The following is a 16,953-nucleotide window of genomic DNA, read 5'->3' as shown; positions in this document are numbered from 1 at the left end:
TTCACTAAGCCAAGGAAAGGCAAACACACCCTCCCCTGAACACCTGCAAACAGAATGCAAAATAAGCCTGCTCAGAACATCAGGTTTTAGCCTGAATTGTCACACAGTTCTGAGCTCCCGGTTCGGGGGATTATCAACTGTACATGATGAATCAAATTTAGGCATTTGGAACACCAGTTACTGAGGCCAAATAGAGTTACAAGTCAGCCAAACATTTCAGAATAAAGTTGGTATGGAAATGAAACTTTGTATCCAATTACAATGTAAGACAGCAAAGAGCATTAGAAATGCGCAGCAACTTCCTATTAAAGAGATAATGATAGTATCCTGGATTCAATGCATTCGTTATTACAGCTATTCAAGATTATATGAGAAGCATTAACAGGGTATCAGTCAGATGTATGCTGGAATTTTATTGGATTTTTGCCGTTTTATTTACTTTACTGGCAGATTGAGGTATTCTGTTTGTAAAGGAAAGTGTTCTTAGGAAATGCATCAAAATCACTTTGCTTTTACAAAGATGTTTATTAAGCAAACTAATGCTTACTGATGTTAAGTTTTATTTTTGTACAGTCAGTATCAGTATCTTGACGTTTAAAGCCTCTACCCAAAATCTGTTGCTGTCTAGCATTTCCATAGACTGACAGGAACTCACTCACTGTAAATGTATGGCAGATATTTTCCTAGCCTGTAGACAAAGACTCAGATGGAAAAGCAGTGAGAAGGAGGAAAGAAAGAATCAATATATCTTATCAAGTCTTCTAATGCAATTTTGTTTTCAGAAGTGTAAGCACCATTTTATCTGCTTTGTTTTACCCCTTTCTTCAGGTGTTGGAATTACTACATTTAAAATGCAAAGTGCAAAAGCAGAGATAGTGCCTTTTTTTCTCCTTCTAGTAAACAGCTTAAAAATTCTGCAGATTAAAGATAAATAGGGGTAGAAAGTATAAGAACCAATTAGGATAGAGTGACTTATATACAGCGCAGTTACAAAAAACAACTGTACTGTGATTATGCAAATCAGGCACTCACAACGAAAATGCAGGGATTTACATAACGCAGAAAAAATTTTTCACAGTTATGCCTCAGTAACCTTACAGAATTCTTGCACTTTAATTGTATGACTCTCTGTAATAAAATGATCCCACTTGCTTTATGCAGACTGAAATATATATTAGGACATCACCATTCTGAATGATTTGTGTGCTTCTGGAAGCCTACAGTCTCCTGCAGCAAAATGTGGAGTATGTTCTACTTTAAAGAGATAACAATTCAATGAAAAATAACAGAATTTTTCCCTGTATCTATCAAATTTTTAACTGGGTTTGCATACTGCATCACTGCTCATGAAATAAGTGTACAGTAATACAAAGGGGGCCTCTCTTCTTGGAACCCTTATTTCCTTGTTCCATTACATTTATCCAGTTTTGACAAAGTAAGACTTCTCTGGTGCATATATTACAGGAGGAAACAGCAGTATCATTTAAATTGCACAGAACCTCTGTGGCTTTGCAAAGTGAAATCTTAATGGGAATCTTGATATTTTTAGTTAGTTAAGTATGTCTGGACTATTTACTTTGTAACTTCTGTGTGTTCTACAATACACGTTATTTAAATAAGATTCTGTTCTATTATAAGGCACATGGAAGGAACATTTTTCAGCTGGGTGTAGTTTGCTGTGCCTATTTTTTTTTTTGTCACCATGTAGTCCACTTCTTGAATTTTTTTTTTTTAATATAACCATGACTTGGTATTACATAATTTCTATGAAAAAACAGAAAGAGGACACTATATATAAATTAACCCCTACTATGGCTCAGCTTTTTTGTCACTCAAGTTGATTGAAGGTGAAATTTTTCACAATACAGGTAGATTCTACCTTATTATATATCGATTAAATGATGATGGCTTATTTTCCACCTGCAGACATCTTAAGCAGAGGCAGCTAAAACATTTATTTCTCTTGCACATAGACAACAGAACACTGAAAAAAAATCCTCTCACAATAACTACTGAGCTTTCAAAGTCTTCCCTGTTATGTGGAGATGAACATAAGACCTTTGGGAGTTTTAAATGAGAAAGTACATGAACTAGAAAACAGGATTGTCACTATTTCTGCAAAGATTAGACAATGTGCTGACTATGGCATTCCTCTGCCATGTGTATGACTCAAGGTTAGTTCTTCAATTTGAATCTACCAGAGAAAAAAACCCAGTCCATAGTCTTTGAAGTGTTCTTAGACTGAAATACCTGTTCTGTCCCAGTGGGGCCCATTCACCACCTTCACTCTCTCACACAGGAAGAATCTCCCAGAAAAGCACTAGGAAAACAATTTGTTTGGAACAAACTCACATTCTATTCTGTTTTAAAAGATTCCCAAAAAATTTGCAACCAGCTGTAAGAGGTAAGGTCTAACAACTTTTCTACCACAACTGAATCCTCAGTTTTTTAATATGCTGGCAGCACATTGCTGACAGCTCCTTACTGAAACAATCTGAACAAATAGTAAGGAAATGCTATAATGTTCCAATAGGAAAATGAAGTCTTCTCTCCCCTCCTGCCCCCAGTATTTTGGAGCCAATCTACTCAAACTTATTCAGTGAGCTTTTAGTGTTAGTTTATAAATAAGCAAGACCTGTCAGTTACAGTCCATTTATGCAGGATTTGCTTTTGGGGAAAATGAGGAAAACTGAAGTTATATAGGATATAAAATGTTGCAACACGTCAATGGTACTGCTTCATATTTAAATATTTTTTAAAAACTCACACCCAAGTCCTTTGCTCCCTTGTGGTCCAGTGAACACTGAGCTTCCTACTTAAAATGGCAAAATGGAAAAAAATCTCAAAAACCAAAACGAAACCACAGCAAAATATCATGTTAAACACTTCCAGCAATTGATGGAGATGCTGAGAAGATATAATCACATCTGCAACTTCTAGAAAGAGAGCAGAAAATTGGCATGGGACTTGTGACTACACTGGTTCATTTTTCCACTCCACCACAAATCTACTGCATGATCATTGATAAGAGTCTAGATTTCTAAAATGGAGGCAAAGTGTTCTGGTTTCACCGTCAGCATAAGGCACCATATTTTATAGGTACTATAATATATTTTGTAACAGTTAAGAGTTGTCATATGGCCTAGTACACTTCCCTCAGTAGGAACTGTGTAACAGTAGGTTCTTTTTTTTTCATGAATAGAAAATAAAGGTTTTATTCAGTCCTAGACTGGATTTCCCACTTGTTTACATTATTCTTTTAATAAAGTATGCAGCAGTGAATTCAGGGTTCCTCTCTTTCTACAGACCTTTTCTTAGATGGAACAATTACAGAGTTCCTCATATTGGAAAACATGCCTTTGCTATGTTAAAATGAAAGTTTACTATTAAAAGAATATCTACATAAAAGTGTCATCTACCTCATGGTGAGGTAGATGGTAAGATGAAAATGAAAAGACAAATGTTTTAAATGCTGACTGCTTCTCCCTCGATGTCTTGTCTTTCCTTTTTTCCACTTCTTCTTAATTCTTGTAGTTTTGTTTTTCCCATGATATCATCAGGCAATTTCATTTCAGTGTGGTCTGCACTGGACTGTGCAGATTACCAAACTAATGACATATGGACTTCTTACTACTGTAACACCTCTACCCTTGCAAGTGAGAATTTCGAGTGACAAAGCAAGGTTGTTTGCTATCAATTTTGAAGAAAACTGCATCTGCCAGATTGCCAAGATCCATTTGAGAGATAAAAAATCGATTAATATTCTAACCTGTTATCTGTCTTTATCAGTCACACAACATTTCTTTACACAAATGATAACCTGAAAATATTTTACATTTACTTATTCTTTTGAAGTAGAAATTATTAAAGATTGAATGTCTCTCTAATGCCTGCTATTAAAACACACATACACATACAGCCTTCACCTTCATGTCTACAAAAGTATCAAAATTATCTTCTTGTATCACTAGGCAATTTTTCTGTCAGTAACAAAAAGGGTTTTTTCCTTTATTATACAAAATAACATTGACAATGTTGAATCAGTTGTATATTTATTATCAGTGTATGCATACTAAAACATATCAAACAGGTTGGAAAACCCTAGTACTATCATAAACAACAGCAAAAAGCTAATGCTTCTATTTTTTCACAAATGTGAACAAATTGAGGCCTCAGCTTTCAATCAATACTTTCTAGCACAGACCAAAGGAACCCTGCTGACTTTAACGCTATTGAATTCACAAATACACACGCTGGTGCTTTTAAAGTATTCCGTATTCTGCATAGATACTAGAGCTCATAAAACAATGGGCAGTGGTGGATCTAACAGAATTACAGAGTGGTAAACTACAGCTATATTCATGAATTACTGATATTAGAGCATTTTGCTTTTTAAAATGCCATTTCCCAACATTTTCTACATTTTCTAATCCCCAAATATACACATTTATTTTCTCAATATTTATAAGTTCTGGCCAAATTTTGCTTTAAGGTAATACGGCCACACATACTTGCCATAAAAATGAAACCCTAAGTGCTACTGCTAGGAAATACTGGTCCCAGGTCACTGTGAAGTTCTGCCACTCCAGTTTTGATGATTCAGCAATAATTAATCAGTGAAAACTACCAAACAACCTGATGTATCAAGATTAGAGTGAAATTACATATGAGTTTGACCCTACTTTTTTCTACTCCAACTCATTTAAGGAGTTTACTAAAACAGGTTAACCTTCTGATTTTTCTGGTTTTGACTAGAAAACATTTAGTATGCTAAATAATAAACAATGAAGAAAATGTCAAGTTAAATCTAATCTGCCAACAGAAGTATTTTAATCAAATAAGTTTTACTTACGTGGAATTTTGTTCAGTTCATTCATGAACTTCTCTTTTAACTTAGAAAATGCATCTTCTTTTCCTCCTCCTCCTCCTCCAGGACTGGCTGGCTCGGTGACATTACTTGGAGGGGCTGCTGCTACTGTGGTAGCTGGCGGTGCTGCCAGGGCCTCATGATGACTTTCACTCACCATTTTAATCCCTGGGTAAGCTGCTGGAATGAAAAAAAAAAACAAAAAACAGCAAAATAACAAAAAGATAATGTTTACGAAATTGAATTGGATCTCTCATCAATAAAAGACTAAATAGGCAGAATATCACTTGGTGCTCATGCTTACTGGGTAAATATGACTGCATCAGTATATTGCTTCATGTTCTTCATAAAATATTTATTAGACAAGAGAGAAAAGTCTTTTGCAGGGTTAATTTCAACCAGAATAATTTTATTGCTTAGAGTTCTTCTCCAACAGTGTTGCATTTTGAACTGCTGAATTTGAAACCTCAAAATTCCTGTAAAACTCTCATGTAGATTTATGTTTTGCTCTTCAGTTTTGAAAGCCTAAGCAAATTGGGTAATAACTGTTCCCTATGTGCAAATTTCACAGTATATTTACAGAATTATTATTCTATGAGAGTTGCAGAGGTGTGGGTCATAACCAAAGTTTCTATGTAAAATAAACAAAGTGCTAAGGATATAGTAGGAACAATTCAATCTTTCCTGTCAAAGTAATAACCTATTGCTTCCTATTTAAGCAAGTTGTATATTAAACAGAAATTTACTTGCATACATTTTTACCTTCTCTTTTTGAAGGCAATTTTCCTTTCAGTTATTTTGTGTGACATTTGCTACTGACAATATTCTCTTAAATTATTCATATGCCACATCGGTGTATTCATGAAGCTATGACACCTGTAGGGTACCTAACTGCAGCCATACTGAAATATCTTTTTTTTACATGTTGCTTAATGGGCTTTTTGCAACACCTTTACCTGAGGGTACATTACAAAGCAAAAATATTATGGGCCAGGGTGAAGGTGAGATGAGATGCCCACAGCAATTTCAATATCACAAGAAGGGTAGCTGAAATTTTTACACGGGTTTTGAACACGTTGTTCTGAATTTCTGCCACATCCAAGATATCACTGACCTGAATAATCATTCTGTTTTTCTTCAGAAAGCCAGAGGGAGAAAAGATTTAAGAGATAACAAACATTCATTATTGCTCTGAGCATACAATTGCTCTCAGTCCCAAAAGACATTCAGCCTTTGACCTTTTGTTGAGAAATGTAAACATCACCATAGGAAATAAAGGAAACACATCAACATTAAAGGGGCATAAGAGCATCCGACTGCAAGCAATACGATGAATCATGAGCTTTCCTGCCTTACGTGACTGCTTTCATGGATGTTGCTGAGAGTGCTCAAATCACTAAATCAAGATGAGGACTGGCTTTTTGTCCTTCAGCTCTACTTCTACGAGCTTGCAGTCATGAAGACTTATAGGTACAGACTGGACTGCAGTCAGAAATCACCCTCATCATTCTTGTCATCAAACACGGGGTTTCACACAACTGTAATCTTGAATAGAAGCCATTCTCCAATACTGTCATCCCATGAAAAAAGATTTTAACTATGTAGGGAGTTGGCCTTGTTCTGAAGACTCAATTTAGTAGATATTTTGCAGCTATTTTATTGATGCAGCATTGAATGAAGCAGTATTCCCTGCCTGCCCACTGCTTCTCCCTTTGCCCTCAGTGTCTCTAGCCTGACATAAAATGTTAATGTTGACACAGAATATGTATATGAAACAGCTCCATAAATATTTCATAAGCATGCAGTCTTATCTATTTGCCTGTAACAACATAGGAACAGTTCACTATCTAAAGCAAGCCAAAGCTGATGGAAAGATTCCAGTTTATATCCATGAACTTTGGCTCAGGTCCGATGGCTGTGAAGATTTACCCACTTGCCTCTCAAAACAACAATTAGGAAAAACACATAGTGCAGAATTTGTGTAGTATGACATAACATGCCAGCTATTCCAGCCTAGAAGACTTATTCCGTATGCTCTGATGGATGCCAAATACTGCGAAGCAAAACATGCAGAGATATCAGCTGTAAACACTAGCGCTGTTTTATATTATAGCATTTTGTCAATGAATGTCAGAAAAAAGTTGTGTGATGTATCATAATTAAATCAAAATTAAATTGCTTAATTATAATATATTGCTTAATTATTTCAGGCCTGGCAGTTGACTATTTTATTTTGTAATGGAAGACACAATTTGCAGTGATGACTTTCAGCTAATTAAAAATTAAGGCAAATGTAATTTATTTGCTTCCAGTTTTGGAGCTATATTTTGAAAATATATTAGAAGAACAAATCTGAAGCATTACACTTTCATTTATTTAAAAGCAGGAAAAGGAAACCAAACTAGAGTATTCCTCTGATATCCAGGAACAATCCTCCGTAGAGTCCTAGTGCAGTTAGAGGTCAGTACATCTAATGAGGCATGCACAAATGCTTTGAGACTTGCTAAAGAGCCTTTGACCTTTACACACTAATGACACAGTCCTGATATTTTAAATAGGTGTGAAGAGGCTGAAAAAGAATCTTGTCTCAGGAGAAGCTTTCTGCAGTAAAGAATTTTCTGAAGAGCACATGCCCACTTGCTTACAGGGATATCATCTGATGGCTTCTATTGTTGCAATGCTGCAGCTTTCCACAATAATGGTATAAACACAACCGATATTACTAGAGACTGCACAGTACTGGCTAATTAGATTTAAATTGGCCTTTTACAAAAAAAAAAAGGGGGTTACTCTAATGCTGCAGTGCAACACTGAAGGTAAAGATGTGCAAAATACGAGCAGATTTTCTGCCATTTATGAAATGGCAATTGCAACCAAAGATTTCTTTTAGTTTAAAAAATGAAATGCCATAGAATTCAATTATAATTTCCAGTTCAGTGTTCACTACAATTATTATAGTGCTAGGTATGAAATATTACACATGGCATGTGCAACATGCAGTCATCAATAAGAGTACATTTATAGCCATAAATAAAAAAATTTACATGCTTCTACAATATAAACCACAGCATAGACTGTATTCCCTGAGCATGACTATTCTTTTGTGTATCACTGCCCATCCATACTAGTGCTGTATAATCATTATAAAACAGATGTAAAACAAAACAACGAACAAATACATGGAATGTTTCAAAGTAATGCTTATCGTCTCTATACAGAAACAGTCAAGTGTCGACTGAAAATTCAGAAATGATGATTTGAACCCTTGAGGAACCTTACTATTCCCTATGGAAGAAAATTCCGACAAAAACGAATATCAGCTCAAACTTCTACACAATTTCTACATAATTTCCTCTGAAAAGGCAGCATCTGAATCATATGCAAATGCACTCTAGAGACTGAGAAGCAGCAAGAGATTTCCTTATGGAGGTACAAAGTATTGACTGACTGCCTTAGTGTGTCGGTATGAATCCTGATGGTGAGAGTCTCATTTCATTGCATGTCTTAACAGAGTAGCAAAATAGCACCTTCTCTTAATAGAAGAGTAAAGAAGAAGAGTATGGTATGTCAAGCCTAAGTATGCAGCGTTACCAGAGAACAGTTAGATACCATGTTGAAAATGTATCCTATTTCATTAGGCTTTTTAAAAAATGAAATTAATTCATCATTAAGAAGATGGAAACATTTCCAGAATGTCTAAAGATATCTTCAATAAATGATCTCTTCTTAGATTTAAGCATTCTGGGATGTTAATAATGTATTTTTTGCTCATTCATCTTTATATTAATGAAATACGCTATCCTTCTAGCTTCAGTAATGAACACTTATTTTAAAAGACCAGCTCAGAAATGAGACTTTCTTGGCTTTTTATAAAGATGAGTCTGTAACTACATTTTCAGAAGAAAAGGTCATGGTAAAGATGTTATATCAAAATAGCCTTTTAACCCCTACCACAAAGGCTTACAATGCAATCCAGATTTAGTACTCCTACAGAAAGGGTACATAAAAGGCCCAGCATTTCATAGGGAAAAAAGTTCTGATGAAGAACTTCAGTGAGGGAATTCAGGTGTCCTGTTGACATTGCTACTGACGTGCAAGAAGTGTTTGAGCAAACTCCCACAGAATCACTTCTGTGCCTCTTCTAGTATAGGACAGACCCTTCTCGTGTTGCCATATAGAATCATAGAATGTTTTGAATTGGAAGCGACCTTAAACATCATCTAGTTCCACACCCCCTGCCATGGGCAGAGCCACCTCCAACTAGATCACGCCTCCAAGGCCCCATCCAACCTGCAGGAACATGGTGTTACAGATAGGAAGAGGACAAAGAGATAGTCAGTCAGTAGGGATGAGGCCCCCACATACAGAGCGCGTCTGAGTCTAAGTTTAAGCAAGTGTTGGAGGAGGAAAGGAGTCACATACTAAACCATCAAGAAGTTCCGCAACTCCAAGGTTGCAGAGAGGACAGTATGGCAGAAGTATTTTTTGACAGTTAGTCAATACTGCTAGTTTTGGGATCAAACAGCTAGTTAGTATGAGTTATCCACTATCTACCCTGGACCAGGCAACAAATCTTGTGATTATTAGACATGCGCTCAGTATCAATCTCCAGAATTTGCCTAAAATAGGAACAAAAAATTATAAAAACCAAGAAAGAAACTAAGTTGATAGCCAAATCCTAATATTTCTCCCTCTCTCTTTTTTTTTTCTAGTAGGTTTTGCTGTGACATCTATTTAGTTCCAATTTCAAGTGGTTTTGGCAGTGTAGCTATCCAGAAGGTTTGTGTATGAAGGTATGAATTTCTGCTGGGTCTTTCTCTCATACTCAAGCAAAGCAACAATAACAAGCATCTGAAAAGTCAAGACAAAATGAAATATTATAAGAATTTCAGTCTAATATTGACACTGAAAACCTATTACCTGAATTGAGTTATATCCAAACAATTTCCAAATCTTCATGTATTCTTCTTAACCTATTTCACTTTTTAGATTCACTCTATATCTAATACATATGATATATATAGAATAAGTATAGAATAGTTCATTTCTCTGTTGTGATAAACACATTTTATTTGATTGAAAGCATTACAGGATATGACTCAATCTCTAAGCATGCCTCAAAGATAATCAGACAATATCACAAAAAATTACCTGCTCAGTGGACAGCAAGCCATCTGAATATTTTGGGAGGGATATGGACACTGTGAACACTGGAGAAACAAATTCCTCAGTACATCACACAATCTACATGCTTGTCTTTCAGGTCCTGGTCATTTTTAAATATTGTGGGACTGTTCAACATACAGGGCTCTGGAATATCTTATTCTGCCAGGTTTGTGCAAGAGAAACTTTGGCTTGTATTTTCAGAAAGAACCTCAGCCTTATATGTAATCTACAAGCAGTTAATCATTGTATGTTTTACAGTACCAAGCTATCCAAAATGATATTTTCAGACTCACTCCTTAAGCTGCTGCCAAACGTGCCGTTAATTTAAATGAGAACAATGAAGCCAACACTATCTTCTTTCCAGCTAAAAGCTGTAATTTTTGACTGCACTTCAAACTTCCACTCCTGCAATGCAGAAGAGCACACAGGAGCTAGAGGAGTCACAACAGCTTATAGAGAAACAAGAAAACCAAGAGCATGGAACACTGCAGCAAGTCAAAAGTGGTGAGTCCCTTGCACAGATTCAGTATATAAATGCCTCTCCCCCCAACCATGGAGTGAAAGTTTTATTTTCCTCTAAGTATATGGTATTTCTTAGTCATGTAGTTCTTTTAATTTTTAGAGGCAATGGGGTTTACAGACAATCCTGGCTCTCTGGATTGTTGACATTGTTGTCACGTTTCAGCAGCAGTGAGGTTACCAAACTAGTTAAAGAGTCGGAATATGTATAATTTAACCTCTCTGTCTTCCCCTACTTCTGCAAATGCTACTTCAAAATGACTGAGATCCCTTGTTAATAGCTTGTTATAAATACAAATAAGAGAAAGAAACTACAGCAACTCCTCCCACATGATAATTCTGTCATCTTTCACATGTGCATCTTGTTTACTAAAGCTGTAATCTGCATTTTGACTCTGCTGGTATTTGCTTCTAGATGTCCTTTATACAGCAGTGTAAGACAAAAGAATTCAAGTAAAATTAGTGTTCAACTGCATTTAAGCATAAAATTCTTATACAGTCCACAGAGAATTCTGCTGTTCCAAAATAATTTTAAAGTAATCCTACAAATAACAACACCCTTTATATCAATAAATTCCTTGTTGTGCACACTGCATAAAATCAATCTATTTTCATATATTTGGCTCATGTCCAATAAATGGTTCAAATAAAGCCTATAAACTAGTAAAGTGCAATAAAGACTTGCTATGACGTGGTAAAACTCATAAGGAACCAACAAACAGAAATTGTAATATAATAGAAAGAAGTACTACTAATACTCTTGTTCTGGTATCTGTCGATCATAGCTCTGAATTTAGTATTTCACTTTTGAATTTTCTGTCCACTGAGATCTCCTATGTTTTCCAATTTCTGTACTCGGTAACTACAGGGTTAGTAAAATTAATTAGGATCAAGCAGGATGGTAGATGCACTAAGGTACCAAATATGGGGAACTGAGACAGGCAATTTAGTACTACCTCACAGATTAGTTAAGTCTTAACTTAGGTTGTGAAATAATTTGCACCTCGGAGTGTGATTCTACAGAGACAAGTGACTATATGAAGTGGCACCTTCATTCTGAAAAAGATCTGCTCCCTTTGTATATTTAGACATATCTACTATATTCCAACTTTGCCGAGTGTTTTTTCCCTGTTACATTGACAGTATCAAAAAGCTAAGAAAACAAGGAGAACACAATAAGATTTTATTCCTCCTCTGCACCATGAACGTAATTATAAGCTTAATTTCAAAGACCGGTTGATTACATCTTTGAAAAACTACTGCAGATTACAGTTATAGATGAAGGCATGGGATTATATCCCTGTAGCCAAGACCATGAAATTTGGGCTGCAATACTTGATAGTAGGTGGGAGAAGGAAACAGCTCATATAATTTTCAGATTCTATGATAAAATTACATGTCTGGCATTTAGAAAAATGTAAAAAGTTGGTATTTGGCATTAAAGCTTTAAGAAGCATCACCCAAGAGTACTAATGGGAAAAATACATGTGAGTGAATTTTGTAGATCAAGCTTTGCCAACTCTGCAATAAAAGATTCAGGCTTTTCAGGTAGATGCATTCTAATTTTAGAAAATCTCAGGAAAAAATCTCTGAGAGATATCAGTTGGATGCATGTAAAGTACCTGTGTGTACAAATACATCTCTCTGCATTAATGATGTCCTACTATGCTTGCTATAAGGTGATTAACCAAGTATTATGATTTCACTGTCAATAAAGCAATCAATGAGAGTCTGAGTCCAAGAATTTCCTTGTAAACAGACGGTAGGTTTGTGGTGAAATACACAATTTTCATAAATTGTGATGTTGATAAAAGAGTTTTTTCAGAGTTTTCTTCAGCAATATCATATTAACACTGAAACCAGGAATAATGCTGCAAAACCAGGAATGTAAGCTGTTTGACTGTGATACATTTTGTTAATTGCAGTTACTTGAAAATTACTGTTTCATGAATGCCACCAGTCCAGGAAAGAAGAGCATGGGGCACAGGAAGCATCAGCATTTAGATTTGCTAATTTTAAGTTAAAAATAATTATTCAATATTTATGGCTAATTCCCGTACTTTGAAGGCAATCTTATCAGCACACAGAAGAAAAATAGTGGAAATTGGAACTAATTGTCCCATAATGACTGATACTTTTTGATCCTGTTGAGAACAATATGTCTTCACCCAATAGCTTTCTGCACACAGCAGGAGGGAAAATTATCAATCAATTACATGACAATTAATTCCTAACTTGTAACTTTTTTCTATTGAAAAGAAAAAAAATCCTAATTTGAGATTAATAATCATTCATTCCCTTGTTTTGGAAAGCCACTTTCTAAAAAGATCCCTTTATAAATAGCTGAATTTATTTTAACAACTGATAATCTTAAACTGAGGCAAATTTATAAAGCAGTAGTAGAAGCACTATTTTCTGCTATTAGTACAACTGTATCTTGTTCAGCAATTATTTCAGTAGATGAACAATTTAGCAAGGATCCCATTCACAGGAATGCTGTACCCAACTCATACATGAGCAATACCGGGAAAAACAACTTCAGAAGAAAGGTGAGGAAATAACAAAACCAAAGGAAAAAAGAAACTACTTGGATATTTCTTGTTCAAATAAAGTTTAAAGACTGAACGGTAATTTAGGCATTTTCATAAATTTAAAACTTCCAGGGTTTTTTGCACATGGAAATGCTTGGTCTGGATGTGTACCCCTATCTTCTCTAGACCAGAGAAAGCTCACATGACACAGCTTTGGATTCATTCGGATAGACAGCAGACATTACCCTAAGGTTACCTTCATTGAGTGAGTTCTGCCATCACTGAGAATGCACAACATTTTGCATGCAACAATGTCGCTGCCTCCATTCATTTGTGCTTCCTTGAAATGGAAGAGACATTGCTGTTCAGCTTCTGAAAAAAAAAGGACTTGCATGCTCACCTTCAGGACAAGACATAAACATCACTTGGAAGAAGGTGCTGTAGACAGTTCAGAGGATGATCAGGATTTATGAGTCAGTCCTGTTTTTAACATTCCCTGCTGATTAGGCAGCTTATCACTCAGCATGCTGACTGCTGAGCAACCCATTTTGAGGTAGTCACATCTTCTGGATATCATCCGGAAAGCTTGGTCTAAATCTATGGTTCAACCCAAGGTTGTAGAGAGTAGCGGTATTTATATTTGTCAGGGGCCCTCTAATCAAATCCAAAACCTTTGCTTGTATAGATAGGATGACAAATGCAGTTTGGTATCTCTGTCTGATGGTATCGCCCTTCTGGGTCATGAATATTCCCAACTTCCATCTGGAAGTTCAGCATAGCTTTGAAAGAAACTTTGTGGATTGAGGCCAACCGAGAGGCCTGGGCTGAATTCTGAAAGCAGTCCTCCTGAGTGCCTGATCTAGGATGGCAGGTGAAGTCCCAGACCACCATGTCCTTTTAGACTCAGAGATGGATCTACCCTAAATTTGGACAACAGTCTGCAGTAGCATTCTGACTGAGGCAGTGATTGATAGACCATTCTGCCTCATTAGCCACTTACTACTGCACGAGGGCAACTAAGGTTAGTGCTATTGCCAAAACAACCTGGGGAGATAGAAATCCTATTTAATAGCCATGGCTGATTTATTGCTATTGCTGGCTTTCCCAGTTTTGTTCTGAGCACTTCTTCCTTTTGCCCAGCACAGTGCTCTTCGTTTTAAATTGTTGGCTCAGTGTCTGTCTGGAGGAAAGTGCTGTTCATCAGAATCCCGTAAGTAGGGTAAGTTAGCTTTCAAGTTCGTGGATGGAAACTTGAGAAAATTTTACTTAAACTACTGGCGATTAAATTAGGGCCACTCTGAACACCTCATTGGTTACAGGAAGGTTACAGGAATGTTGTTTTTTAACCCTGTGCAGCAGGTACTGCTATTGCAGACAGATCTTTAGCAGCTAGAAAACTTAGAGCACATTGTCATATGCCCTAGGTTTTCCTGTAGGGTTAGCTGTTTGAGCTAATTGTCCAACTGGGACATCAGAAGAAAGGCTGTGTTTACACTAAATTCTACACAGTTATCATTCATGCAGAAAACCAGCAGTTTTAAGTAAGCAAATGAACATGAAAGAATCAGAGAGTTCTACTTTGTGTAGACATCTTATTAATATAATTTAAAAAAATCTTTACTGTTTCAGATCTTATGTTCTTTGATGATCATGCTGTCTAATCGAACGCTTCAATGTGATTTTTTTTTTATTTGCTTGTTTGGTTTACATTTTTCTCCACTACTCTGTTTATTGTGAAGCTCTCTATAGAGCTATGGCATTATAACCATTTCTCAGTCACCAATGCCAGTCTATAACCATAATCCATTTAAAAGTTAAAATAAAAATCTCACTGATCATAGGTGCATAGGCAAATAAGATTGTCTGTTGTCACAGAGCACAGAACATACAACTAGTTACACATTCAATTCCCACTTTTTTTAGGTCACCACAGCTGATGTAACACTAAGCATCTTTTTCAGACTTTGAGCTAAGAACAGTCTGATTTTTACTATTACATGATCCGTGGCCTGCTGAGCACTGCCTGGAATATGTACAGCTGCAGAGCTTCAGCACTAACCGTACACATCCTGCAGGTTTGTGTCCTACCACTGTTTGGCTGTTAAACTCAGCCAACACGGAGGATTACATAAGGCTCCTGCTCTCTGCTGCTCCATGTGCTCAAGAGTAGGAAGTGTCCAGGACAGACAAGGATAATTTTAACTTCATTTCCAGCGTCCTGTAGCTGTTTTTTTCACCTTTGCAATCTGTAAATCCAAGTGTATTGCTCTGGAAAAGTATGAGGATACTGAGCCAAAACAGAAGCAGCATGTAGGGAAGCTAGCATGACCTTTAAGAGTCTCAGTACATGTGTTTCTGCTTTGTGGCACGGGCCTTTTGTCTTCATGAAAGCATGTAAACATAGGACTGTAATGAAATTATAATGCTAGCACTACTTGCAAGAGCTTGATCCTCTATAATGAATGCAGCACTAATTATTAAAGAAATTCTTGTCTTTCTCTAAAAAACTTACAGCCGAGAGCTACATTATAAAAGCAGAGTACAAAAGGATTGAACATGATTGATGAAATTGTTTTCTCTTTAGAAGATGGTAATAAATAAGTTAGGATTTCTAAGTTCTGTAAAGAAAAAAGATATTTGAGAGAAAGCACATAGATGCATTGTTCTGTAGCATGAGTACTTGATGAGCTCCAGAAATCTCTTTGGAAGAGAAAAGATGTATTATAGTGTGTGAAAAGAAGAAATCTTCAGTATCAGGGCGTTATCTAGTTGCTAAGGGCTGGTTCTTTATGAAAACAGAGCAGAATAGAATGGATAGTTTAAGCACTGTGAGGTAAAAGCAGAAAATTGGACTTAGAGCACAAGGGACATTCACAATAGAATGAAAGTGGATGCAGTTAAATGTTAAGAATGTGACAAAAAAAGCCTATCATAAATATGAAGAGAAGAAAGTCAAAGTTTTGCCTTCACTTCAACAAAGCCCTTAGAGGAAAAAAAGGCGAATTAGCCCTGCTGGAATGTACATTAGCAAAGAGAAAAGAACGATGAAAAGAAGAATACCACTTCAAGGTCATTTTAAACCCAGCAGCAACTACTAAACCTTTTATTATAAGCCTGTAATTCTTGTTTATTATTAATTGCTAGCAAAAGAAAAAGCAATAAAAACTTGAATCAACAGTTCTGAACTTCATTCTGTGCATATTTTTGCTGTCAAAAACCAAATAGGATAATTTAAAATTGTTTAAACTTAGACAAAGAAGAATTTTTCTGTAAATGGAAAAGTGTATTATCTAATTCTTTTAACTCACACTAAGTAGCACCTTTTTCTTGTCTTCTGCTCTTTACAAAACCAACAGTTTTAAGTTCACAGAGCTCCAAAAAAAGACAAGACATCTCCTTGGAAGTTGTAGAAGCGAGTACTGCTTCCTTGTCCTACACACAGTCAGTCTGGCTTTCCTTGAAGAGTTTAACAAACCTGGAGCTGAGTTGAGAAGTTAAGTCCCCACTGAAAGGCCCTTCCTACTGAAAAGTGGGTTGAAGTGCCCCCTGTGTTTCAGCCATTATCAGCTGTCACAGTAGGAGAGAGAAACAGCATTTATGGCAACGAGTGATATTTGCTTTTAATCCACAAGCACTGACTGGAATTTTCATTACCTTTCAACCATTTGAAAACAATAATTGTTAGCTCTGTTAAATACCTTCTCTTTCTAAAGCAATACTTTCAAAATGCAAATTATAGTCACAGCTGCAAAGGAAATCTACAGCCAAAATACACCATTGGGAGAGAAGAAAATATAGTGGCAGTTGGCTGTCTCCAAAGAGAGAGAATGTCATCTCTGAAACACTGTCAGCTCTTGTAGAAGAAATACT

At 36.2% G+C, this 16,953-nt stretch overlaps 1 protein-coding gene across 3 annotated transcripts in view; it reads right to left on the bottom strand.

Annotated features, from left to right (window-relative positions):
- Window positions 1–16,953, bottom strand: part of SYT1 (synaptotagmin 1) — a 348,414-nt gene that overhangs the window by 127,864 nt on the left and 203,597 nt on the right. For 2 of the 3 annotated variants that reach the window (XM_069858107.1, XM_069858125.1), the window contains exon 3: window positions 4,853–5,047. In XM_069858107.1, coding sequence (XP_069714208.1) covers window positions 4,853–5,027 — 175 coding nt within the window. In that variant the 5' untranslated portion in view covers window positions 5,028–5,047. The remainder of the gene's footprint in view (window positions 1–4,852; window positions 5,048–16,953) is intronic. The other variant, XM_069858116.1, reaches the window with a different exon arrangement.

Source organism: Phaenicophaeus curvirostris, chromosome 1, assembly GCF_032191515.1.
Source record: "Phaenicophaeus curvirostris isolate KB17595 chromosome 1, BPBGC_Pcur_1.0, whole genome shotgun sequence".
NCBI lineage: Eukaryota > Metazoa > Chordata > Aves > Cuculiformes > Cuculidae > Phaenicophaeus > Phaenicophaeus curvirostris.
The sequence above is the reverse complement of the archived record's forward strand: the minus strand, read 5'-3'. Positions and strand labels throughout refer to the sequence as shown.